The 25724-nt window shown below is 47.5% G+C and overlaps 1 protein-coding gene across 1 annotated transcript; it reads left to right on the top strand.

Moving 5' to 3' along the window:
- The first annotated feature begins 57 nt into the window (after nucleotides 1–57).
- On the top strand, nucleotides 58–25724 carry LOC136356909 (uncharacterized). Its single transcript, XM_066311475.1, has 11 exons — nucleotides 58–280; nucleotides 485–660; nucleotides 1213–1662; nucleotides 2049–2181; nucleotides 13083–13233; nucleotides 13316–13647; nucleotides 13767–13954; nucleotides 14031–14220; nucleotides 14293–14397; nucleotides 14470–14604; nucleotides 25387–25724. The coding sequence occupies exons 1-11, from the start codon at nucleotides 58–60 to the stop codon at nucleotides 25722–25724; spliced, it is 2421 nt and encodes an 806-aa protein (XP_066167572.1).

Genomic DNA, 25724 nt, shown 5'->3' on the forward strand with positions numbered 1-25724 from the left:
GCCGGTGTCGTGCAAGCCGACGCCGCTCGCGCAAGCCTCACGAATCGCGCATCAGCAATGGCGGGTGGAAATCCTCACGATTTCTTCTCCCAGTCGTTAAATGAAGCTCCAACGGGCCACATGGACGGCTCCGACTACGGCTTCTCGCAGGGGTCTTCAGGATATGGTGGATATGGCACCGACATCCATTTTGGGGGAGGGGGATCGGGGGGCCTCGATCTGAACTCCCAGGCCGACGCCTTCCCCGATTTCGCCTCCTACCAACAGATCCTTGAACCGGGTAGCCTTGTGTTACCTCCGATTCGGGCAGGGAGCAGATCCACAGTCCCCCCGTCACGTCCTCCTCCAGCGGCGGGAGGGGGACGTGGCAGCAGTCGTGGAGGGAGAGGAGGAGGACGAGGCCGTGGCAGGTCGTTGACCAATGGCGCTGGATCTGGCAGGGGAATGCGAGGATTTGTTCCTCCTGGCTCATCGTCTGGTCAAGGAGGCGTCCGAGGTCATGGGGCATCCATGTCGCACAGCGGGCCACCCGCCTTCAACTTTGGAGTCTTCGGAGGAGGACGGCGAGCCGGTGCCTCGTCGTCCCAAGGGACAAATGTGTCCGAGGACGACGGCAACGAAGAAGACGAAGAGGACTTAGGTCCTGATGGTCAGCACATGGTAAACCCCCCATGGTTACTTTCTGTTATGTCTCTTTTGTGCTATTGCGAAATATGCCAATTGTTGCTCATGATATTGATACTGCTATGGATGCCGTGATCTAAGCATTTGTATTACAGTATATGTTGTTCATTGTTTAATTTAGGGTTAAATCATGTTTGTCTTTCCTAGAATACGTATGACAAGGCAAATTGGACAGAAGAAAAAACTTACACATTGTGTGAAATAGCATGTGAGGAAATAAGGGATGGGCATTGTCCTAATGGAGCATGGACAACTAGAGGGTACCAGAATTTGAAGGCCAAATATTTCCAAAGGGCTAACCTAAGGCATTCAACCAAACAGATAAAGAATAGATTCACCCATCTAAAGAATTATTACAGTGCTTGGGTGTGGCTGAACCAACAAACTGGAGCTGGTAGAAGTGCTAGTGGAGAAATAATTGCATCAAATGCTTGGTGGGAAAAAAAATTAAGGTATGCAGTTGTCAAAAATATAGCTAGTTTACATGATTTTAGAGTTTTCTGTGATATTGATTTAGTGTCAATACAGGAGAAGGGGGACGCCAAGAAATTTCGCCATGGCAACCCTGAGTACTTAGATTTTCTTATAGAGATATTTCAAGGAGTTGCAGTTGATGGTTCCACAGCATACATCCCTGGTTTTGAAGATGAAGATGAAGAGGAAGGAGAAGAAGAAGCAGGGGATGCAGGGGAGGCAGCTAGAGGGGAAAGAGCTGTAGGGGATGGTTATGAGAACAGCCCCATGAGCAATAACAGCAGGAAGAGAGGGAGTAGCAGCTGTGATGTGTCCACAGCTTCTAGTCCTGGGAAAAAAAGCAAGAGCCCAGTGGTGCAGCTCATGAAGGGGCTGCTCAATTCTTTCAACTCTGATTGTGATAAGTCAAATACCCTAATTACTGAACTTGTTAACAGCAAGAAGTTAAAGGAGCAGAAGAAAGAATCAATTGCTGAGTCATTGACAAACTGTCAGAGGTTGGCAGTAGAGTGTGGTGCAGCAGAAGACAGTGTGGAATACTTTTGTGCCACACAGTTGTTTGCTTCCAAACATAACAGAGTTATGTTTAAGAACATTAGCACTAAAGAAGCAAGATTTATGTGGCTGAGGAGATGGTGCCAGCAGAAGAATTTGTATTAGATGATCCCTTTCTTTAGCTGCATATCATGGGTCTGGTCTGCATTAGTTGTGTCTTAGCTGCATTAGTTATGATCTACTTTTGTGTTGAACTATCAACTTGTTTGATGTGATGTGACGTAATGAACATGTGATGTGTGGACCTATTTAAACCTTCCCTTCTTTTCTTCTTGAAGTTTGTTCATATTATATTTATGATGTGCTTTCTTTCTATGCATATGTCACACCTGCAGGATGGTGAAGGCAGTGGTGATGAAGATATCTCTGATGAAGATAGCAGTGATGATGAGATTGATCTTATCATTTATATTTTGAAGAAAAGAGAAATGGACAGGAGAAGAGCATGTATGCTTGCCGCCATGATTGGTACGTATTACTTGGAACTTTACTCTAATAAGGCTCCAAGAAGGGTAGCACCTGAGTCTGGACATGATTGGGTTATGAGAACATTAGCTAATAGAACTGCTTGTTACAACATGTTTAGGATGCACAGGCCAGTTTTTGAGAGGTTACATTCTGTGCTTGTGGAATCATATGAGTTGAAGTCCACAAACAACATGGATTCCATGGAGTGTTTGGGTCTTTTTTTATGGATAGTAGGTGCTCCCCAATCAGTTAGGCAAGCCCAAGACAGATTTGTTAGGTCTCTTAAAACAGTACATAGTAAGTTCAAAGCAGTTTTGACCGCTCTACTGAAACTTGCACAAGATATCATTAGGCCAAAAGATCCCTTATTCACAACAGTCCATAAGAAATTGCTTTCTCCTCAGTACACACCATATTTGGATAATTGCATTGGAGCAATAGATGGTACTCACATCCAAGTTGTGGTGCCAAATTCAGCTGCTGTTCAACATAGGAATAGACATAAGGAGAAGAGTCAGAATGTTATGTGTGTCTGTGACTTCGATATGAGATTTACTTTCGTGCTTGCTGGGTGGCCTGGTTCGGTTCATGACATGAGGGTATTCAATGATGCACATACTAGATTTAGTGCCAAGTTTCCAAAGCCACCTCCAGGAAAGTTTTATCTCGTAGACTCGGGATACCCAAATAGGCCGGGTTATCTAGCACCATACAAGGGTATAACATATCATTTCCAAGAGTACAACGAAAGCACATTGCCAAGGGGAAAAAGGGAGCACTTTAATTACTGCCATTCTTCGTGTCGGAATGTCATTGAGAGGTCATTTGGGGTCTTGAAGAACAAGTGGAGGATTTTGTTTAGTTTACCAAGCTACTCGCAGGAAAAGCAAAGCAGAATTATCCATGCATGCATAGCACTTCATAATTTCATTAGAGACAGTCAAATGGCTGATACAGAGTTCGACAATTGTGACCATGATGAAAATTATGATCCATTGGGTGGAACCTCTTCTCCATCTAGCGAACCAACAAACGAATTGGACTCGCGTGTCATGAACCAATTTCGGGACTGGATTGCCGATGGATTGTGGTATTTGAAAGGAATGTAATGAATGGTTCAATTTTTCTTGTGAATTGTATTTGGTTTAACTTGTCAATTGAACCATGAGTGGTTGTAATTTGTAACATTGAAACTTCTGTGATGTATTTCAACAACTTGAGATGTATATGAGCTTCTTTGAATTTCTGTGATTGGGCTGTGATATTGATGATGAAATTGAGCGTCTCGTGGCGGCGAAGGAGAGAGGCCGAGAGAGATCGATCGGCCGAAAACGTCCAAGTGCTGGTGAAGAAGACGAGGGCGCACCGGGAATATATATACCCCGGATCTTTACTCCCGGTTGTTCTCAACAACCGGGACTAAAGATATCTTTAGTCCCGGTTGTTTAGAACAACCGGGAGTAAAGAAAAGATCTTTACTCTCGGTTGCTGAGAACAACCGGGACTAAAGATTATAGCACTGCATATGATTTTCGCTTACATATGTGTTTATAAAATAGAAGTTAATGCATTAACATTATTTAAAGTACAAAGATTAATGACAATTACTTCGAAAAATTATTTTTGTCTGTAATAAATTAAGTGGATAAATCGTAATAAGCAAATATATGACTTATAATTAATAAAAATTCCAATATATATATATACTTAGCATATATATGAATGATATTATTATGTTGGTAAAAACTCTAATTAAGATATGTATGTACATACTGCATGATTTAAAATTAATAAAAATTGTAATCATCATATATACTTAGCGTAGGAATTATATTATATTAAATGATAAAAACTCTAATTAACATATGTAAATGCTACATGCATGATTTAAACCTTTTAAAAATTCGAATAGTCATATATATAAGTAGCATATGAAAGATAGTAAATTAAATTGTGAAAAACTCTAATATATGAATGATAGTTTTAAAAATATATTAAATTTAATACTTTTAAAAATTCTCCAGTCAATTATAATTAGCACATGAATGATAGTAAATTAAATGTTAAAAAACTCTAATTAACATATGAAATTGCCACTTGCGTGATTTAAAACTTTTAAAAATCCTCTAGTCAATTATAATTAGCATATGAATGCTAGTAAATTAAATGTTAAAAACTCTAATTAACATACATATGAAATTGCCACCTGTGTGAGTTAAAACTTTTAAAAATTGTAAGTATCACATATAACTAGCATATACATGATGGATAATCAATACATCCAAAATAGTTTACATCGTGTACACAATAATTACGGCATTACATCGGCGGTGACGGTTGACCGCACGTACTTTCTCCTCACTATTGTTCCCTCCTTGTGATCGCTGCGTGAGTAAGGGGTGTCTTCATTTGATAGGAGGATGCTAGGGTCAATCGTCACCGTGAAAGGGGGTTGCCCATCCAACTGATCGTAATCCTCGTCAGTCTTGTCCTCAACTCCGACGATTTTTCTTTTGCCTGGGAGAACCACTTGACGCTTAGGCTCATCAGGCCCTCTGCCCTTCTTTCCTTTGCTAGACATGTCCTTCACGAAAAAGACTTGCGTTACATCATTGGCAAGGACAAAAGGTTCGTCCGAGTATCCAACCTTGTTAAGGTCAACAGTTGTCATCCCACTGTCATCAATCATTACGCCTCCACCAGTCAACCTAACCCATTGGCACCGGAACAGAGGAACCTTGAGAGGACCATAGTCAAGTTCCCATATGTCCTCGATGGCACCGTAATACGTGGCAGTTGTTCCATCGTGTCCCATGGCATCGACACGAACAGCGCTGTTTTGGTTCGTGCTCTTCATGTCTTGGGCTCTCGTGTAGAATGTGTACCCATTGATCTCATATCCCTGGAATGTCGCGATCGACCCAGACGGTCCCCTCGCCAGGAAGGCAAGTTGTTGGTTGATCGACTCGTTACCCATGAGATGTTGTCGTAGCCACGCGGGGAAAGTATCAATGTGATGCCGTGTAATCCATGCATCGGACTTACCGATGTTCCTGGCGCGAACTAGAGCCAAGTGCTCCTCGATGTAAGGAGCTACCAATGAAGAGTGTTGCAGAACAGTGAAATGGGCTTTACGGAATAAATTGTTGTCTACCGTCATTATTGTTTTCCTTCCGAGAGTTCCCTTTCCCCGTAGTCTCCCTTCATGGCGTGATTCAGGTACCCCGATTGGGCGAAGGTCTTCGATAAATTCTACGCAAAATTCGATGACCTCCTCTGTTCCATAACCCTTGGCGATGCTTGCCTCTGGACGAGCACGGTTACGAACATACTTCTTCAGAACGCCCATGTACCTCTCGAAAGGAAACATGTTGTGTAGGTACATAGGCCCGAGAATACGGATCTCTTTCACAAGGTGACAAAGCAGATGCGTCATTATATTGAAAAATGAAGGTGGAAATATCAACTCAAAACTGACGAGACATTGCACCACTTCATTCTGAAGGGCTTCTAATCTATCCGGATCGATGACCTTCTGCGAAATTGCGTTCATGAATGCACATAGCTTTGTTATTGTTGCCCGGACATTGTCTGGAAGGATACCCCTTATTACAATTGGTAGCAGTTGTGTCATCAACACGTGACAGTCATGAGACTTTAGGTTTGTGAACTTCTTCTCCTTCGTGCTTATTATTCGCTTGATATTCGTGGAGTATCCAGACGGTACCTTTATGCTCTCCAAGCATTCAAACATACTTTCCTTCTCTGCCTTGCTAAGAGTGTAGCTGGCTGGACTCAAGTAATGGCTTCCTTTCTCCTTTGGTTCCGGGTGAAGGTCGCCGCGTTATTCCATATGCTTCAGATCATTACGTGCTTCCAGTGTATCTTTCGACTTTCCGTATACACCTAGGAAGCCAAGAAGGTTTACGCAAAGGTTCTTAGTGAGGTGCATCACGTCGATTGCGTGGCGTACGTCCAAGAATTCCCAATATGGTAACTCCCAAAATATAGAGTTCTTTTTCCACATCGCCGCGTGACCATCTTCGCTCTCTATATGCTGGCTTCCAGGCCCCTTTCCGAACACTACTTTAAGATCTTTAACCATAGCAAACACTGTTTTCCCGCTGCGATGTTTAGGCTTCGTACGGTGGTCGGCCTTATGTTCGAAGTGCTTGCCTTTCTTCCGTACCGGGTGGTTTGCTGCAAGGAATCGACGATGACCCATGTATACAACCTTCCTACAGTGCTTAAGATACGTACTTTCTGTTTCATCCATACAGTGAGTGCAAGCCTTGTACCCCTTGTTGGACTGTCCGGATAGGTTGCTAAGTGCAGGCCAATCGTTGATGGTTACGAACAGCAGCGCTCGTAGGTTAAACTCCTCCTGTTTGTCCTCGTCCCACACGGGGACACCTTCCTTCTTCCACAACTGTTTAAGATCTTCGACCAGTGGTCTTAGGTACACGTCGATGTCGTTACCAGGTTGCTTGGGGCCTTGAATAATAATCGGCATCATTATGTACTTCCTCTTCATGCATAGCCAGGGGGGGAGGTTGTAGATACACATCGTAACGGGCCAAGTGCTATGGCCGCTGCTCATCTCTCCAAAAGGATTCATGCCATCCGTACTCAAACCAAACCGTATGTTTCGTGCGTCCTTTCCAAATTCTTTAAATTTTCTGTCGATGTTTCGCCACTGCGAACCATCGGCGGGGTGTCTCAGCATCCCGTCCTGTTGACGCTCTTCAGCGTGCCATCGCAACATTCTAGCATTCCCCTTGTTCCTGAACAAACGCCTTAGCCGTGGTATTATAGGGAAATACCACATCACCTTAGCAGGAATTCTCTTCTTTGTTAGCTGCCCGTCAACTTCTCCTGGATCGTCCCGTCTAATCTTGTATCGTAGTGCTTTGCAAACAGGGCATGCTTCTAGGTTCTCATACTCCTCACCGCGATATAGGATACAATCGTTCGGACATGCGTGAATCTTATGAACTTCCAGTCCTAACGGGCAGACTATCTTCTTAGCCTCGTACGTTGTCTCGGGCAATTTGTTTCCCCCCGGAAGAATGTTCTTGACGAGTTTCAATAAATCGCCAAATGCCTTGTCACTAACCCCATTTTTTGCCTTCCATTGCAACAACTCCAGAGTGGTATCCAACTTTTTGTGCCCCTGCTCGCAACCTGGGTACAACGAAGTTCTGTGGTCCTCCAACATCTTGTCCAATTTATGGGCCTCCTTTTCACTTTCGCAGTCCTCCCTGGCGTCCTGCAACATCTGACCAAGATCATCCGCAACGTCGTTACCATCAGCAGCTATTTCCTCCTCGCCCGTTTGATTTCCTTCAAATCCAACATACTGAGCAAAGTCCGGAATATTGTCGTCTTCCACTTCATCTTCTTCCATCTCAACACCTTGCTCTCCGTGGGATGTCCAACAATTATAGCTTGGCATGAACCCCGACTCAAACAAGTGGAAATGAATAGTCATGGATGCAGAATACTCCTTCTGATTCTTACACTTATTGCATGGACAACAAATAAAACCCCTTTGCCTGTTAGCTTCGGCCACTCTCAAAAAATAGTGCACGCCGTCAATAAACTCTTTGGACCGCCGGTCAGCGTACATCCATTGCCGATCCATCTACATGAGTCAAAAAACCGCACACAAATAATTATTCTTACAATAATGACAGTCATACAATAATTATAAGATATCTTTATTCATACAAAAATCATAAAATATTACACCAAATAATTCTTAAAAACTATTTGTAAAGTTTTAAACTAATTTTAATGTGTTTTACTTCTTTTAATTTTCATTTTAGTTTGTTTTCTATTATTTAAGATTAACTTTCACTAGAGTTTTCCTTCTCAACTATTTTATAAAACCTTGTTTAGCAAATGAACTAAATTTTTATATATTCTTTCTTCCCCACACACATTTTCTCTCTCATCAACTTACAACTAAATTTTGGAGACAAAAAAAAGTGTGCAAAACATAGGTGCAAATGTAGTATGACAAAAAAAAATATTGGAGGATGAAGTTGCAAACCTTTTAGGCACCTCCGATTTGTATGTAATCACCAAAATAAATTCAATAGAAATTTTGGCATGACCTCCCCTCTTTTTTGAAGTAATTTTGAAGCTTGCTCGGGCAGCTGGAGGAGGAAGAAGACATATATATAGGGGTGGGACTTTAGTCCCGGTTGGTAGCACCAACCGGGGCTAAAGATCACCGGGATCATTAGTCCCGGTTGGTATTACCAACCGGGACTAAAGTTAAGATCTTTAGTCCCGGTTGGTAGCACCAACCGGGGCTAAAGATCACCGGGATCTTTAGTCCCGGTTAGTAATACCAACCGGGACTAAAGTTAAGATCTTTAGTCCCGGTTGGTGTTACCAACCGGGACTAAAGATCCCGGGGGGGCCTGACAGGTCCTGACAGCATTCGAACCGGGACTAAAGATGATATTTAGTCCCGGTTGGTAACACAAACCGGGACTAAAGATCAAATATGACCGTTTCCCTTTTGAACCGGGACTAAAGATCATCTTTAGCCCCGGTTTTTATTGCATCCGGGACTATTGTGGAAATCGGCCGACCGACGAAAGATGGTTTCTCCACCAGTGTGCTTAATCATTGCCATAGTCATGATCAAAAGTGATTCCCATGTTAGTTCAAGGAGTTCTGACTGATCAGAACTTTACGGTTTAAACACGTACTACTAGTTTTGACCATTGATGACTCATGATTTGCTAGAGAGAGAGAGAGAGAGATGGCTGTTGGTGCCGGGGAAAAATATCAGATATTGCATTGAGATTTTGCCAATTTGTACATAGTTACACATTCATTGATAAAAAGAAACAGATAGCATCACATGGTTAATACTCATATATTATGTTCCATTGCAATATCCCATAGGAGTATCATGTTTCCTGTAGCTTCCCTGTCCAATGGTTTAGTATTGACTTTGCATGGCTCGACTGATTAGCAACACACATTACCATCATGCTAATCACACACGGTACAACGGCATAGTGCACAGCCTGTTGCCATCACTAATCAGTCACAAGCTGAGTACATGACACAAAATGCCATATAGTTGTTGGCATCACTAATCAGTCATAAGTGAGTTAAGTGGCAGCTCTAATCAGTCATAAGTGAGTTAAGTGGCAGCTCTAATCAGTAATCACATCATGCCCCCCACCAAATCTAGGATGTAGTAGTACTAACATGATTTGTGGTGATGAGTGGGCCCCACATGGACAGGATGAACAGGGAGAAAAAAGGGGTGAGGAGATTTGCATATAGATGCACTTGCAATTTGCCCCTGAATTATAGGTGAGGGTGCCTGCAAATCTGCAGGGGCCACCACTTAGTTGGGAGGTTTGCTTGCTTTGCATGGATGCCTCAAGATGAGGCAAAGCTATTAGCTACCCAACAACATCTGTGAAACCTAAGGCAGTTGGGCCAACAACACATGATGGGGGGAAGAAGAAAGGATCAGATCACAACTTATTCAGATGCTTGCAGCAGAGGACCATGTGAACCTGCGGGATAATGTCCCCTTCTCTTCTCTTCCTTTTATTTTATTTCCTGTTCTTCTTCACAAAAGAAAGCATGCAGAAAAGGTTTACAAAATGTACGAGCTAATTAGCTCGAGAGTTGTTGCAGATACCAATGAATGGACCTTTGAGCTCTCATGTGTAACAAACTTGAACATTCTTTAATCATCAATCGTATGAACTGGAGCATTGTTTGATCATTAGGGATATACATGTGTAAACCTCATGGAAGAATCTATTAGGCTAATAACCTCATGTTTAAGGAGGGAGTATGTTATTATGCTAAATACTTTTTGAAAAATAGCTAAAATGTAATGTCACACACAATACAAGAGCTGGCTATTGATTGAGCCGCTATAAGTTCAAAAAAAATACAAACTTTTAATGTAACTGTCTTACACAGTATAGAAGTTTGTATGCATATTAAAAGTTCGTTATTTTCAAACTTGATTTTAATCTATGTGTTTTGTTGTTTTTAACTTTGGTTTTTAAACCTCTAAAAGATGAAATATTTTTTCTAAAGTTGTTTTAAAAAATATGCAGGTTAGGAGATAGCGAGAATACTGTGGCGCACGTCACATATGCAAACAGTTGAGCTTAACCCATCGTCACACGCTCGAGCTGAAAGCAGCTGACCAACCTCTAGCTTTCCAAGCACTGTCTCGTCCATCGCCAACTGTTAATCTGCTGCTGCCGACGCCGACGAGATTAATTAGCGCGCGCGCGCGGCAGGTCGATCAACGCTAATTAATTAATGATGGCGATTACATGCTGTCGAAACTAGATTTCGGCAATAATAAAAGGGGGTGGCTATCAAGCTAGGAAAGTGTATGGGTTTGGAGACAAAGGATTTATACAGGTTCAGGCCTTCTTATAAAAGAAGTAATACCCTACTCCTGTCCGGGGATGAATCCGCCGAGTGTATTATTGATTGTATGATTCAGGAGAAATCAGCATATGCCCCTAGAGGCGCCCGGACCCCCCTTATATATGGAAAGGAGTCCGGGTTACAAAAGATAATCTATATCCCTAACGGAATATGAAAATATAGGTAAGATACAGTCGTAACCGACTAAGTTTCAGGGTGCTTCCTTGATACACAAGTTAAGAAACAAACCCAAGATACAAATAAGATATTCTATCTACATTAGGTATCCTGTACCTAGTTCGAATACCATCGCCGTGTAGATATGGGATACCCATGATCTCCACAGTAGCCCCCGAGTCCTTTGCAGTCGACCATCGTAGCCTTCTCAAAGATGATAATCCGAGTACTTCAAACTCTTCAAGCCAAAACCTGCCGAGTGGACTGTAAAGGGCGAAAAGATAAAGAATATGGTGCATCGAATAGATGCACCTAATTAGGTGTAGCCCCCAACTATGTGATTAGTTAACAAACTAAACATATAGTTGAAAGACAAAATAATAACACAATTGTGCATTATATGACAAAAGCATACGCGGCGCCTAAATAGGCATGCTAGCCGACTGCTTTTTAGCCACAATAAAAGAAATCCGAGTGGTTTACACTCTAAAAGGTTCACGAATGAACACACTCGACAGGCATCCGAATATAAAAACTCTAAAGATTACCCATCAAGTATTATAAAGATTATGGTAATAAATAAGTCGAATAGCCTAGGCCATGACTATTTACCATGAAAACAGGCATATAACACGCCAAGGAAATGACTATAATAAAAACAAGTCATCCCTAGTTAACCCAAACAGCTTTTGTAGCCTAAAAAAGCTTGCAAAAACAGCATAACGCCTTTCTGTCGGGCACCTTTTTAATTTGCATTGCAATAATTCCAAAGAATTATATGACCGCATAAAAAGGATTTCATCAGCATTGGGCAACACTGTTGTGCGCATAATATTGCCAAAGCAAAATATGCCTAAGTCCCTAAGGAACACAATGGGCCACGCTGTTAAAAGTATTGGGCTGAAGTACTGTTCAGGCCTAGGCCCATTAGCACCTCCGATACCCTTAACTGAAAAAATCCGATATCCAAGCGACGCTTCGTCTTCCCCGCCGGAACTCTCGCCATTTTCCCCACTCCCTGCTACAGTGTAAAGCTGCGCCGGCGAACTAGGGTTCTCAACTCCGGCCAAATCCACCTCCGAAAAGTGCATCAAAATCCTTCCCGTGATCCACCGCCTCAATCCCTCACCTCTCCCAAGCCATCCCTCAAATCAAATCAACACATTTGAGTGAAACCAATGGCGGAAGAGAGAGAAAGCTTCGAAGGTCAATGGGCGCCATCCGACGTAACGGAAGAGAACTTGAAGGAGATGGTGGCGCACGGCGTTCTCCCAGCCAAGGAGATCATCGGGTGGCGGCCAGCGAGCGGTGAGGCTTTTCCGACCCCTGATACACATGAGATCGTAGTCTTCTCGCATTTCTTCTATGGCGGCTTCGCTCTTCCGACCTCGAAATTTTTCCGCGGGATCTTGAATTTCTACGGAATCAGCTTACATCACCTAAACCCGAATTCCATAGTGCATATCGCCAACTTCGTCCATGTTTGTGAAGCCTTTTTGGGGATCAAACCTCACTTTGCCCTATTCCGCCGGATCTTCTTCCTCAAACCCCAACCAAACAAGAACAAACCGTGTGTAGTCGGGGGGGGGGCAGGATTCCAACTAAGGGGAACTCTGAGTCAAAAATATTTCTCGATGCCCTTCAAGACTTCGAACAAAGGATGGCATGCAAACTGGTTCTATGTTCAGAATCCCGAGCCTGCTCTTCCCGGGTACTCTTGTCTTCCTCCAGTGTACCAAGATACTTGGAATTCTCTTCCGATCGGAGATGAAGCAGTACAAGCCTTGGAGTTGTTGGATCGTATGTTAAATCTTAAAGAACAAGGCTTACAGGGAGAGCAGATCACTCGGCACTTCATTAAATGCCGACTGGCGCCAATCAAGGAAAGATCCCGCACAGCATTCGAGTTCGACGGCAAACATGATCCCAACCGTGAAGAACCAGACTCCCTGGATTTCAAAATCATGAAGGAGAGGATGTATAAAATCTTCTCAAATGCAATTGTAGTCAGCTACTCTCATCAACTGCCAGTCGTGCCATATAATGCATTCAATCCGCCTCCACAGGTATGCATCGGAAATCCTCAAACCGTGATCAGAACATAGTTTTATCTTCACGCTGAGTTTAATAACTATGGAAGCATCTTGTCCAGGAATATGCATTGATGAAGTCAGATCCACCAGTCTCTCAGCGCCGGTCTCCTCGCCAACACACCGCTCAGGGAGGCGGAGGGCCAACGATCAGACCAGATCCGCAACCTCAGACCTCCAAATTGGCTGGTCAAACAGGTCCTCGTAAAAGAAAGCTGGTACTTGATGATGATGGAGGCGACGATGATAAATCTGGGGATAAGGGCTCGCCTAATAAACCCCCAAAGCGTACCATGCCCAGGAAAAAACTGGCTGGCCGTGCGATACCAAAGATCAGAACATCCTCCAGGTATTAGACCTCTCGATATGATTCCGCTTCGGCATGTTTTTCTCATGAAAATGATACTGAATATTGAAAGAACACTCTGCAGGAAACCATCTGATATAGATCCATCTGGAAAAGACCCTGATCCGGCTATGACAGAGCAAAATATATCCAAGGACCCCGAGCCGACTAATGAAAACCAGCCGACTGCTGAAAGCCAGCCGACTGGCGCCCATGCTTCAGGAGATAGGGCCAATCCGAGTGACCTGCCGCCGACTGGAAACCAGTCGGCAACGACTGAAACGGCAACAACTCAAGAGCCCTCGACTGGAAACCAGTCGGACGCAGGCCCTGATCCAGAGATTCCCGAAGTAGAAGCGCAGACGACGACTTCACAAGGACCAGAGGTTGGTAACGACTCGATAGCTGGGTCTTCAGGTAAAGAACAAAGATCTCCTCACGCTCAGCTAGGTACATCTTCAGGTTAGTTGTCTTCTCAGACAATGGCGATTTAAATAACCTCAGTTTATCCGTCTAATATCTTGGAAACACACCAGGACCATCAGATGATGACGGGGAAGAAATTCCTCGCATAAAGGCGACCGACGACTCTCGTCCTCCTATCTTGATCAAATGGTGGGATGAGAACTCACAAGCCGCCGGTATAGTCATAAACCGTCAAAAAGAAGATGAAGAAGTGTGCCAGCTAAAGAAAGCGCTTGGAGAAGCCACTCGTATTGTAAATGTAAGTCTTCCGGGTGACAGCCTTCAATAGCTTTGTTCTCTTTTTAGCAGAAACTAAACCATGATCCATCATGCAGAGAATCCATCTTCGCAATGAGGCCAAGACTACAACTTTGGAAAAGCTGGTTCCTCATTTGGGAACTCTAGAAGCAGTCAGGGACCAGCTGCATGAGGCCAAGGAGTGCGCCAAAAAGACAGAAAAAGAGTTAAGGGACCAAATCGCCCAGCTCCAGGATGCAAACTTCGAACTAAGTGGTTCTTCAAAAGGTAATCATCCCGATCTGTTCCATTGATTTATGCTGTCATAATTGCATCCTCAACCATCCGGATTTCAAACAGCGCAAGCCGCCAGGATGGAACAGATGGCGAGGCAAATTGAAGCCCTGGAGAGAGACAAGACAGAACTGGCTGCGCAAAGGGACTCAGCCTTGAAGGAAGTCGAAGGTAGCGCCAGCTAACAGTCTGAGCTTCTCTCCTTATAATGCAACAGATGCTCATCATGAATGTGTTTTGTAGATCGCAAGATCAAATCTCAAGCTCAGTTTGACGTCCTGGTTGGTAAGATCAAGAGGCTTGAAGGAGCAAGGGATGACGTCGCCAACGCCGCTGCACCAATTATCCAAGCCATGTTCCTCAATAATGGTGGTCCGAGTGCACTCGACGCAACCGAAATATTTGACAAGCTGAGTGTTGCTCCGGAAGTATATTTCAAGAATATCAAGAAAGCTGGAAGTATGGGAGCTGGCATGGCCTTGGCGATGACAAAATTCTTGTACCCGAGAATTGAAGTCGACACCATTGATGGATTTGCAGACGGGACAAGTGAAGAAGCTGCCCTCGATCTTATCAGCAGTGCGCAAAATGCGGCCGACAAAATTGCGAGCGATGTTGTAGAGCAATTTCGCAACAACGACCTCCAGCCGAGTAATGAAGACTCTGATGATGAAAGAACTGATTCTGACTGATCATGAATGTAATGTATGGAGGCTCAATTTGTACAATACTGGTGTATTTATGCTGTGCTTGATGATTCTTGCAAAGTTTTTGATTTCTTAAAAGTTTTTGCTAAGCTTTGTTGAGCCTAAAACCCAAAGAAGCTATTAAAAACCTTCAGTCCTCGCAAACTAAGTAGAAAAACCAAACAAGGCAATGATAAACCAAGTAAGCAAACTGAATTGATAAAAAATCACACTCCATTATTATGATGATAGCCCCCGACTGACAACTTCAAGGAGAAAACTTGACGTTTGACAGTCAAAATAGGGAAATACAATGATAAGGTTAAGCGTAGAAACGACGAAGATGTTCAATGTTCCAAGAGTTGTCGACGAGAGTGCCGTCTTCGCGCTTGAGTCGATATGAACCTGGCCGGGTAACTTCAGAGATAATAAATGGCCCTTCCCATAGAGGAGATAACTTGTGCCGATCTCGTGTGGTTTGAATTTTCCGTAAAACCAGGTCGCCAACTAGAAAGGCACGAGATCGAACATTGCGATTATGATAACGTCGCAACCCTTGTAAGTACCGAGCTGACTGAATCAAAGCTGCTTCGCGGACCTCTTCCAGTCGATGCAAGTCGTCCACTCGATCTTCTTCATAGCGTTCTTCACGGAAATTACGGAAGCGCAAAGACTCAAATTCGACTTCACTCGGCAACATTGCTTCTGCCCCATAGACAAGGAAAAAAGGTGACTGGCCTGTGGCCCGACTGGGTGTAGTTCGCAAAGACCAAAGTACTGATGGCAGCTGTTGCACCCATTTGCCGGCATAGGGTTTTAGCCGGTCAAAAACACGCGCTTTAATCCCTTGAAGTATCATGCCATTGGCTCGCTCCACCTGTCCATTGCTCATGGGATGTGCCACTGAAGCGTAGCAAATCTTAATTCCAAAATCTTCACAAAAGTCTTTAAAAACTCCGCCAGTGAATTGTGTGCCATTATCGGTGATGATCCGATTGGGCACTCCAAATCTATGCACAATGTTGATGAAGAAGTCTCGAGCATTGTCCGCTGTGATTGTGACAACCGGTTTAGCTTCGATCCACTTGGAGAATTTATCAATGGCCACAAAGAGATGCGTGTAACCACCGACTGCCTTTTTAAACGGGCCAACCATGTCGAGCCCCCAAACCGCAAACGGCCAAGACAGCGGGATTGTTTGCAACTCTTGAGCTGGTAGATGAATTTGTCTGGCAAAAAATTGGCAACCTTCACATGTGCGCACAATTTTGTCGGCGTCGGACACTGCAGTAGGCCAGAAAAAACCCTGCCGGTAAGCTTTGCCAACAATGGTGCGCGCAGCAGCATGGTTTCCGCATATCCCAGAATGTATGTCTTTCAGCAATTGTCTCCCTTCCTCTAAAGATATACAGCGTTGCAGAATTCCTGAAGGGCTTTTCTTGTATAACTCAGATTCGTGCATAACATAAAGTTTGCTCCGCCTTGAAATCCGCTCGGCTTCATCTTTATCTTGAGGGAGCTCTTGAGAAGTTAAAAATCGCATGAAGGGCTCTCGCCAGTCGGCTTCAACCATAGCGACATCATGAGTGCCCGCAACTTGAGTGGTATCTTTGTGAGGTACAGTCGGTGTATAAAGGTGTTCGACGAAAACATCTGAGGGCGCCGCCTCACGCTTGGATCCAAAATTGGCAAGTCTGTCGGCGGCTTCATTGTTGTGTCGAAGAACGTGACTGAGTTCGAGTCCATCAAATTTGTCTTCCAACTTGCGTACCTCTTGTCGATATGCCATCATGTTGTCGTCGAGGCAGGACCACTCTTTCATAACTTGGTTAACAACCAGCTGTGAATCGCCTCGAACTATTAAACGCTTTATCCCTAGGGAAATTGCAAGCCGTAGCCCATGAAGGAGGGCTTCATACTCGGCGACATTGTGGGACGCCGAAAAATGTATCCAAAGCACATAGCTCAATCTTTCTCCAGTTGGGGAAATCAAAACCACTCCTGCTCCAGTGCCCGAAAGTCGTTTGGATCCGTCAAAATGCATGGTCCAGTGCTCCATGTTCTCCGCGGGGGTATCCTCTTGGCACTCGGTCCACTCGGCGACAAAATCAGCTAACGCTTGAGACTTGATTGAAGTGCGGGGCTTGAATGATATGTCCAAAGACATCAACTCCAAAGCCCACTTAGCAATCCGCCCATTTGCTTCGCGGTTGTGCAGTACATCGCCGAGTGGAAACGATGTGACCACCGTTACCGGGTGACCTTGAAAGTAATGAGACAGCTTCCTGGTAGTAATTAAAATACCATATAACAGCTTCTGAACCTGAGGGTACCTCGTTTTGGAGTCGGCCAGGACCTCGCTGACGAAGTAGATTGGTCGCTGAACTTTCTGGACATGGCCTTCTTCCTCACGCTCGACAACCAAGACTGTGCTCACGACCTGGGAGGTGGCTGATACATACAGCAACAACGGCTCCTGCGGGTGTGGTGAAGCTAAGACCGGTGGCTTGGTGAGGAGTTGTTTGAAATCTTCGAAGGCCTTCTGTGCTTCGGGTCCCCATTGGAAATTATCTGTTTTCTTCAGTAGTTTGAAGAAGGGCATCCCCCGCTCGCCAAGTCTTGAAACGAATCGGCTGAGCGCCGCCATGCATCCAGTCAGCTTCTGAACATCTTTCTGGGTGCTTGGCGGTTTCATGTTGAGGATAGCAGTAACTTTCTCCGGGTTGGCTTGGATGCCCGTATGAGACACCATAAAACCAAGCAGCTTCCCTGACGGTACTCCGAAGGTGCACTTTTCAGGGTTCAATTTCATCCTGAAAGCACGGATGCTCGCAAAGGTTTCTTCTAGATCCGAAATCAAATCATCCTTTTGTTTGGTCTTGACAACTACATCATCTACATAGGCTTCAACGTTGCGGCCAATTTGTGTTGAGAAGCATCTCTGAATCATACGTTGATAAGTTGCTCCTGCATTTTTTAATCCAAACGGCATGGTGACGTAGCAGTATGCACCAAAAGGCGTGATGAATGAAGTCTTCAAGCAGTCGGATTCCTTCAGTCGGATCTGATGATACCCCGAGTAGCAGTCCAAAAAACTGAGAAGCTCACAGCCGGCGGTTGAGTCAACTACCTGGTCAATGCGAGGCAACCCAAAAGGATCTTTGGGACAAGACTTGTTGAGGTCGGTATAATCAACACACATGCGCCATTGCCCTGTTTTCTTCCGAACTAGAACCGGGTTTGCCAGCCAGTCGGGATGAAGGACTTCTTTGATGAAGCCTGCTGCTAACAGCTTGGTTAACTCCTCCTTGATCGCGTCCTTCCTGTCTTGTGCAAATCGGCGGAGTCGTTGTTTAATAGGCTTGGCGTCTTCTTTGACATGTAAGGAGTGCTCAATCACCTCTCTGGGAATACCGGGCATATCCGAAGGTTTCCACGCAAAGATATCTTTATTATTTTGAAGAAAGGTGATGAGCGCGCTTTCCTATTTACAGTCTAACTCGGCGCCTATTACAGCAGTTTTGGTAGGATCAGAAGGATCTAAGGGAATCTTTTTAGTCTCGGCTTCGGTTTCTCCACTTTTTGAAATCTTGGCGGCGGGCACTTCTCCTTCGCTCACCGTGGTTGCAGCCAGTCGGATTTCCTCTCGGGCAGACGCCATCTCGCGGGTTTGGGCCATGTCGCAACTCTCCTTGTCACATGTGACGGCTTGCTTGATGTCGCTCCGTAGGGACAGGACTCCACGGGGACCAGGCATCTTCATCATCATGTAAGTGTAGTGCGGGACGGCCATGAACTTGGCTAACGCCGGGCGTCCGAGTATGGCATGGTATGCTGTCTCGAAATCGGCGACTTCAAAGCTGACGTTCTCTGTGCGGAAATTTTCCCGAGTGCCAAAAGTGACCGGGAGGGTGATCTGGCCGAGTGGAGTCGCGGATAATCCTGGAATTACTCCGTGAAAAGGCGCATTGCTTGGTTTTAGCTCGGAGCGAGGAATCTGCATATCATCCAGGGTCTTGGCGAAGAGGATATTGAGTGCACTGCCACCATCAATGAGGGTTCTGCGAAGCTTGACATTACGGACCACTGGGTCTAGTACCAGGGGGTACCGCCCCGGGTGGACCACTCGGTCAGGATGATCCGAGCGGTCAAACTTGATTGCAATCTCTGACCATCGAAGATACTGGGGCGTGTCGGGCTGAACAGCATTGATCTCCCGTTCAGTCAACTTCTGCTTCCGTTTAGACTCATAAGCCAGGGGGCCGCCGAAGATATGGTTGAGCTCCTTGCGGTGGTCTTGAAATCCAGCCGGGGTGTCGCCGTCGTCCTTCTTCCTTGACGTGCTTTGTTCCTCGTCGGAGTTCTTCCGAGTAGACTTGGTGTACTGCTCCGCGAACTGCTTGTAGATGAAGCACTCTTTGGCCACGTGGTTGGAGTTTGGATGATGCGGGCATTGGGAGTTCATGATCTTGTCGAAGGTGTTGACGCGCGAACGCTGTCGAGAAGAATGAGCGGCGGTTGCAACAAGTTCCTCAGGCTTACGCTTGCGGTCCTTATGATTGTTACTTCCACCTCCTCCGGTAGCCGGCGCATTTTTCGGCTTCCAACTGGGACCCGACTGCTTCGATGCGGTGACGGCGTCTTCGGCTTTGGCGTACTCGTTGGCTTTTTCAAACATGAGCTTGACTGTTCTGGGAGGTTTGCGCCCAAATTTGCCGACCAATTCTTCGTGGCGAATCCCTTTGGTGAATGCGGCGATGATGACGTCGTCGGAGATGTCGGAGATCTTGTTACGTTGTTCAGAAAATCGTCGGATATACTCTCGAAGGGATTCTCCGGATTTCTGGATAACGTTGTAAAGATCATATTGTGTGCCAGGACGCTCGAAGGTGCCTTGGAAGTTGGCGATGAAGTGGTCGCGTAATTCAGCCCAAGATCCGATCGTACCACGGGGCAATCCATGGAGCCAAGATCGGGCGGAATCCGCCAAAGCCACTGGTAAATAGTTCGCCATGGCCTTGTTGTCTCCTCCTGCTGCGCGGATTGCGAGACCGTAGACGGTAAGCCACGATTCTGGATTAGTGGTACCGTCATACTTCTCTATTCCAGTCGGTTTGAAGCCGGCTGGCCAATCCACTCGACGCAGGTCGTCGGTGAAGGCTGCTACTCCGTCAAGGTCGTCGTCGTGGCGGTCCGGCGAGTGATGGTAGACTCGAGCTGCTCGGCGCTGTATGATTGTGTCGCGAAGATCGATGGGGCGGCGACGAGGTGGTGAGCGAGGCCGTTCCACTCGGCGCTCCCTATGAAGTTCGGGAGGCGAGTGAACAGACCGCTCGTCGCGACCCCTGCTCCTGCGGTTGGATCCTGCGCCGGTGATGCTGAGGCTTGGATGACGGTAATCATGAGATCGGAAGTGGGGTACTCGGCTACCAGTCGGCGTGTGGACGCTTTCGGAGTTAACTGGGACCGAAGCCGCGATCATGGTCTTCGTCTGGTTCAAGATGCTGACGACGTGGTCGGAACGATTGAGCTCGTTTTGGTTGAGGAGGGTGTCGAGAAGGGTGATCGCGGCAACCGCATTCTGTTGAGGGGTACGGAAAACCGGCGTCCCTTCGACGTCTTGTTGTCCGATGAGATCACGCGCTCGGCGCCCTGCTTCCAAAGCTCGCTGACGTCGATCTTCAGCCTCCTTGGCGATCCGCTCACGGTCCTGCTGCTCACGCCGTAGCCGTTCTTGTTCTTGTACTTGATGCTCCTCCTCCAGTCGGCGACGTTCTTCAGTCTCCCGGGCTTGGCGTTGCTCCTCCGTCTCATTATTGGCCATGAAAACGCCAAAGTAGAGAGGGGTGTAATTGTCATCTAGGCTTCCGTCGAAGTCGTTGAAGTCGTCGAAGTCGTTGTAGCGAGAACTAAATTCGTCGTACTCCACGATGTCAGTAGGACGTGAGTCGACGGTGGGAGAGCTGTTGTAGTCATCCAGCTGATCCGTCGAAACCGTGCCGAGTGGTTGGAGGATGACGCCGACTTCCCTGAAGCTAGGCGAAATCGGTGTTGAAGCCGACTTCCGCCTAGGCCTACGGGATGAAGACGCTGTCGTGGTGAAGACGGCCGCTAGATCGTCGGGGAGCTTCATCAGGATCGGTGGGTAAGCCCCATCATCTTGATCTGGCGTCGTTGGAGAAGATGCGATCTCAGCCGAGTGGTTTGAAGCCGACTCGATTGAGATGGTCTTGAAGTAGGTTTCAGCCGCGTTTGGGAATCCAAACGGGACTGAGATCCGGTTCTCTCCCGACTGGTCCGATTCCGAGTCAAAGAGAGAAATCTTGCCGAAGTTGTCGGTGACGAAGTCGAGGCTGCCGAACCGAAACGTCTGCCCGGGTGGGAAGACGAGGTCGTCGATGCCGGAGAAAGGACCCATTGCACTGATCGGCGAAAAGCTTGACGCTACCCCTACCTGGCGCGCCAACTGTCGAAACTAGATTTCGGCAATAATAAAAGGGGGTGGCTATCAAGCTAGGAAAGTGTATGGGTTTGGAGACAAAGGATTTATACAGGTTCAGGCCTTCTTATAAAAGAAGTAATACCCTACTCCTGTCCGGGGATGAATCCGCCGAGTGTATTATTGATTGTATGATTCAGGAGAAATCAGCATATGCCCCTAGAGGCGCCCGGACCCCCCTTATATATGGAAAGGAGTCCGGGTTACAAAAGATAATCTATATCCCTAACGGAATATGAAAATATAGGTAAGATACAGTCGTAACCGACTAAGTTTCAGGGTGCTTCCTTGATACACAAGTTAAGAAACAAACCCAAGATACAAATAAGATATTCTATCTACATTAGGTATCCTGTACCTAGTTCGAATACCATCGCCGTGTAGATATGGGATACCCATGATCTCCACACATGCTTTAGAGCATGTTCAGAGGAGCCTAGTATAGCCTCGGCTGTGTTCGGTGGGGTAGTTCTAATGAGCGATCGATCGCCTTGCCGATCAGGTAGCGATCCGGTAGCCCCCCCTCCTCCCCCTCCTTTTCTCCACCTGATTTCCTTTTTTGGCACCACATTATTTTTTTATTTTAGTAAATTTATGCACCTAAAGTTTATACACCTCAAGTTTACACATCTAAAGTTTAGAGACCAAAAGTTTACAAGTCAAAAGTTTATATATCCGATTCAAATTTGAATTTGAATTCAAATATTTTTTTATATATAGTATTTCTATACATCTAAAGTTTATACACCTAAAGTTTATAGACATAAAGTTTATAAGTCAAAAGTTTATATATCCGATTCAAATTTGAATTTAAATTATATCTGATTCAAATTTGAATTTGAATTCAAATATTTTTCATATATAGTATTTCTATACATCTAAAGTTTATAGACCAAAAGTTTATATACCCGATTCAAATTTGAATTTGAATTATATCTGACGGAGCGTGGGGCTCCTCACCGGGAGACCGCGCTGGCCCCCCTTTGCCGGTTCGGCCGGGGACCCTGGGTGAGACTCTAAACTCCCAATCTGTATGTGGAAGGTTCGCGAGACAGGAAGCACAGAAGACACCGGCGATGTATACAGGTTCGGGCCGCTGAGAAGCGTAATACCCTACTCCTGTGTTTTGGGAGATCTGTGTATGAAAGAGCTACAAAGTATGAGCCAGCCTCTCCCTTGTTCTCGGTTCCTAATCTGGAAAGGTCCAGTCCAAGAAAAAGCTCTCTCCCCTCTCAGTGGGCAAGGTCCTCCTTTTATATCTTAAGGGGATACCACATGCACCATCCCCCCTTTTTTGTGGGGATTTCCCCCACCTTTTCATAAATGGACGGAGATTTGCATCGTTGCCGTCCGAGTCACCTTCTGATGGGACGGCCCACAACTACCTCCACTTTCGCCGGGAGCAGACGCGTCGTGGAATTGTGGCCGCCTGCTGACGACATGACCGGAGTCAGACCAGTCACGTCGGTCATTCTTGTCCACCACGTGTCAGCTTAGCAATCTACATGTTCGCCCTTCTTCAGACAACATTTTGCTTGTAATGGTTAGGATGAAGCCTGGCATATATCTGGTCAGGACTAACGTGCCATCTCTAGGAGGTAACACGCTAGCTCCAGCTGGGGACGAGCGCCTAGAAGCCCTCGTCCTGACGGGATGGGGCGAGGCGTGCGTCAGACCGCCTGTCGCCACCTAACCCGCGATCTGACCGGTCTGTGACCAGTCACAGACCGGATAAATGAGTGCAATGCACTGCGTTACATGCGTCGTGACACGCTTCAGCCAAACCGCAATAAATGTGGTTAGGTGAGCCCCACTGTGCTCACCTAACCCATACACGCGGAGCGAAAACCCACGAGGGGTCGGGGCGCCTCGGCCCTCGGGGCCGAGGGGGGTGCAGCCCGACCCCCTCGGGGGGACTAAGAGGAGGGCGAACACATCACCCTCGGGCCCGACGTCCCCCGAGGGTGCCAGGCCACGTGGGCGATTGTGTCTGCCTCAAATCTCTAGTCATGATACTCCCGATCCCATGTCACCGATAGTAGCCCCCGGCGTTATGCCAGGGCGATCGCCCTCCTTAAGGGAAGCGGTTGGGCGTGACGCCACTCCTAAGGCCTGGTGACAGGTGGGACCGGTCTCCACAATTGGGCAGAAACCCAACGGTCAAAAATCACGCACATCGGCAATGGTAACTCGGCTGTCAATAATGAGCGGTCTCTTCAAGACTGCCACATTACTCGAGTAGCACACGAATCTGGACATGGCGATTCGTTTCATCTGGAGATATGGTAACGTCGCTTCGGTTGGCGAGCGTAATTAACGCGCGCACGATATGATCTACCTCGACTGCCACAACCGCATATCCACCTCATGCGCCGCAAGCGGGCGAATGAGATTAGTGGAAGCGTGGGCGCGAGAAACGAGGGGGCGAAATAGTGGGCGCGAGAAGCGAGGAGCCAGGCACAGCGTTGGCAAGGGTATAAAGGCACTGAGGAAGGGATTTGTTTCCTTCCTTTCGCCATTATTCCCCTTGTCTTCGCCGCTTGCGCCCTAACTCCTTCTTTCCTGCGCCCTACCCTCGCCACACGCGCTCGCTCTTAATCTTCTCTTCCTCCGGCGTCATGGCACGGGGCTCCGCTCTGCTCGATGGTAGCGTGCTGCCGCCTTCCCGCATCGTGAGCGAGAGGCAGGCTGGGCTGCCGCGTCGCTTCATGCCGGAATCTGCCACCGGCAGGGAGATAGTTACGCTGGGCGAGGGACGCCCGGCGCCAGACTACCCGGGGCGGTCCGTCTTCTTTCTCCCTTTTGCAATGGCAGGGCTAGTTCCGCCATTTTCTTCTTTCTTCATGGATGTTCTGGAGTTCTACGATCTCCAGATGGCGCACCTCACCCCCAACGCGGTGATGACATTGGCCATCTTCGCGCATCTGTGCGAGATGTTCATTGGGGTGCGCCCATCTCTTCGGCTGTTCCGGTGGTTCTTCACCGTGCAGTCGGTGTCGCCGCCATCGGTAGTCGGTGGCTGCTACTTCCAGCCACGGGGGCCGGTGCTGAACCGCTACATCCCCTGCGCCCTCCGCAAGAAGTGGGACGACTGGAAGAGCGACTGGTTCTACACTCCCCTCGCCGACGAAGCGCGCCTCCGACTTCCGAGCCAGCCCCCGGTGCAGGCCTCCAGCTGGCGGGCGCCGGTAGATCTGGGGGATGGCTATGACGCCGTCCTCGACCGCCTGGCGGGCCTGCGATCCCAGGGGCTCACAGGGGCCATGGTGTATGGCGACTACCTCCGTCGTCGGATTGCGCCGCTCCAGCGGCGCGCTCGGGGCGCCTGGGAGTACACCGGGTCCGAAGACTTCATGAGGACCCACCAGGGAGTGAGATGGGACTGGGCTCCTGAGGACTTCAAGATATTGGTCCAACGGGTGCTGAATCTCAACTCCGTGGAGGCGGCCCTCATTCCCCAAGGAATCCTCCCCCTCTGCAGCGATCCAGACCGCGCCTCCATCCTGACCATTATGATGGCAGTCGGGGCCTCAGAGGAGCGAGCTCCAAAGGGCCACGACGGCGCAGGCGGGAGCCGCCGGGGGGAACAATCTACCCCGAGAGGGGGTCGTGCTTCTGGGTCCCGCGACAGGGGTCCGGGGAGCAGCCGCCCTGCCAACACCCGGGGGAAGAGGAAGCAGGGAGGAACACCTCCCCCATCTCCTCCCCGAGGGGGCGGGGCGGCGCGTACCAGCAGCAGGCGCCCGGAGGGGGCCGCGCCAACATCGCAGCCCGAGGGGGAGCGCATGAAGAAGCGGCCCCGCAAGATGGGGGAGACGGAACCATCTCGGGGAAAGCTCATTTCCCCTCCAAAGTGGTCGTTTAACCGACCCCCTCGCAGGTTCGTCTCTCACCCATCGTGGCTGTATTCATTCTCTCAACGCGAGTTTTCACTCACCCATCTTGTTCGTCTTCTGGTCTTTTCTTTTGTTTCAGCGAGATCCCGTCGCGTCCCTCCCGCCATTCCAAGTCCGGCCAGTCTGAGGCCGAGGATCCGGCGACCGCAGAGGCCCGCAGGCGGCAAGCTGACCGGCGAGAGGCCGCGGATCGCCTACGGGAAGCCGAGGAGGCCGCCCAGGAGGCCGCCCGGGCTCGCCAGGCCGAGGAAATCGCTCGGGAGGGAGCCGCCCGGGCCCGCCAGGCCGAGGAAGCTGCTCGGGAGGAGGCCGCCCGAGCCCACCAAGCCGAGGAAGCAGCTCGGGAGGAGGCTGTCCGAGCCCACAAGGCCAAGGAAGCCGCTCGGGAGGAAGCCGGATTTCGCCAGGACGAGGTGA

The sequence above is a fragment of the Oryza sativa genome, chromosome 6, assembly GCF_034140825.1.
Source record: "Oryza sativa Japonica Group chromosome 6, ASM3414082v1".
NCBI lineage: Eukaryota > Viridiplantae > Streptophyta > Magnoliopsida > Poales > Poaceae > Oryza > Oryza sativa.

What these genes read in the sequence shown, in the direction of transcription:
- LOC136356909 (XM_066311475.1), top strand. Translation starts at nt 58, where the DNA reads ATGGCGGGTGGAAATCCTCACGATTTCTTCTCCCAGTCGTTAAATGAA. An exon ending in GTCCTGATGGTCAGCACATG is followed by an intron (nt 661 to 1,212) that starts GTAAACCCCCCA and finishes GTGTCAATACAG; the next exon opens with GAGAAGGGGGACGCCAAGAA. An exon ending in AAGCCACTCGTATTGTAAAT is followed by an intron (nt 13,955 to 14,030) that starts GTAAGTCTTCCG and finishes TCCATCATGCAG; the next exon opens with AGAATCCATCTTCGCAATGA.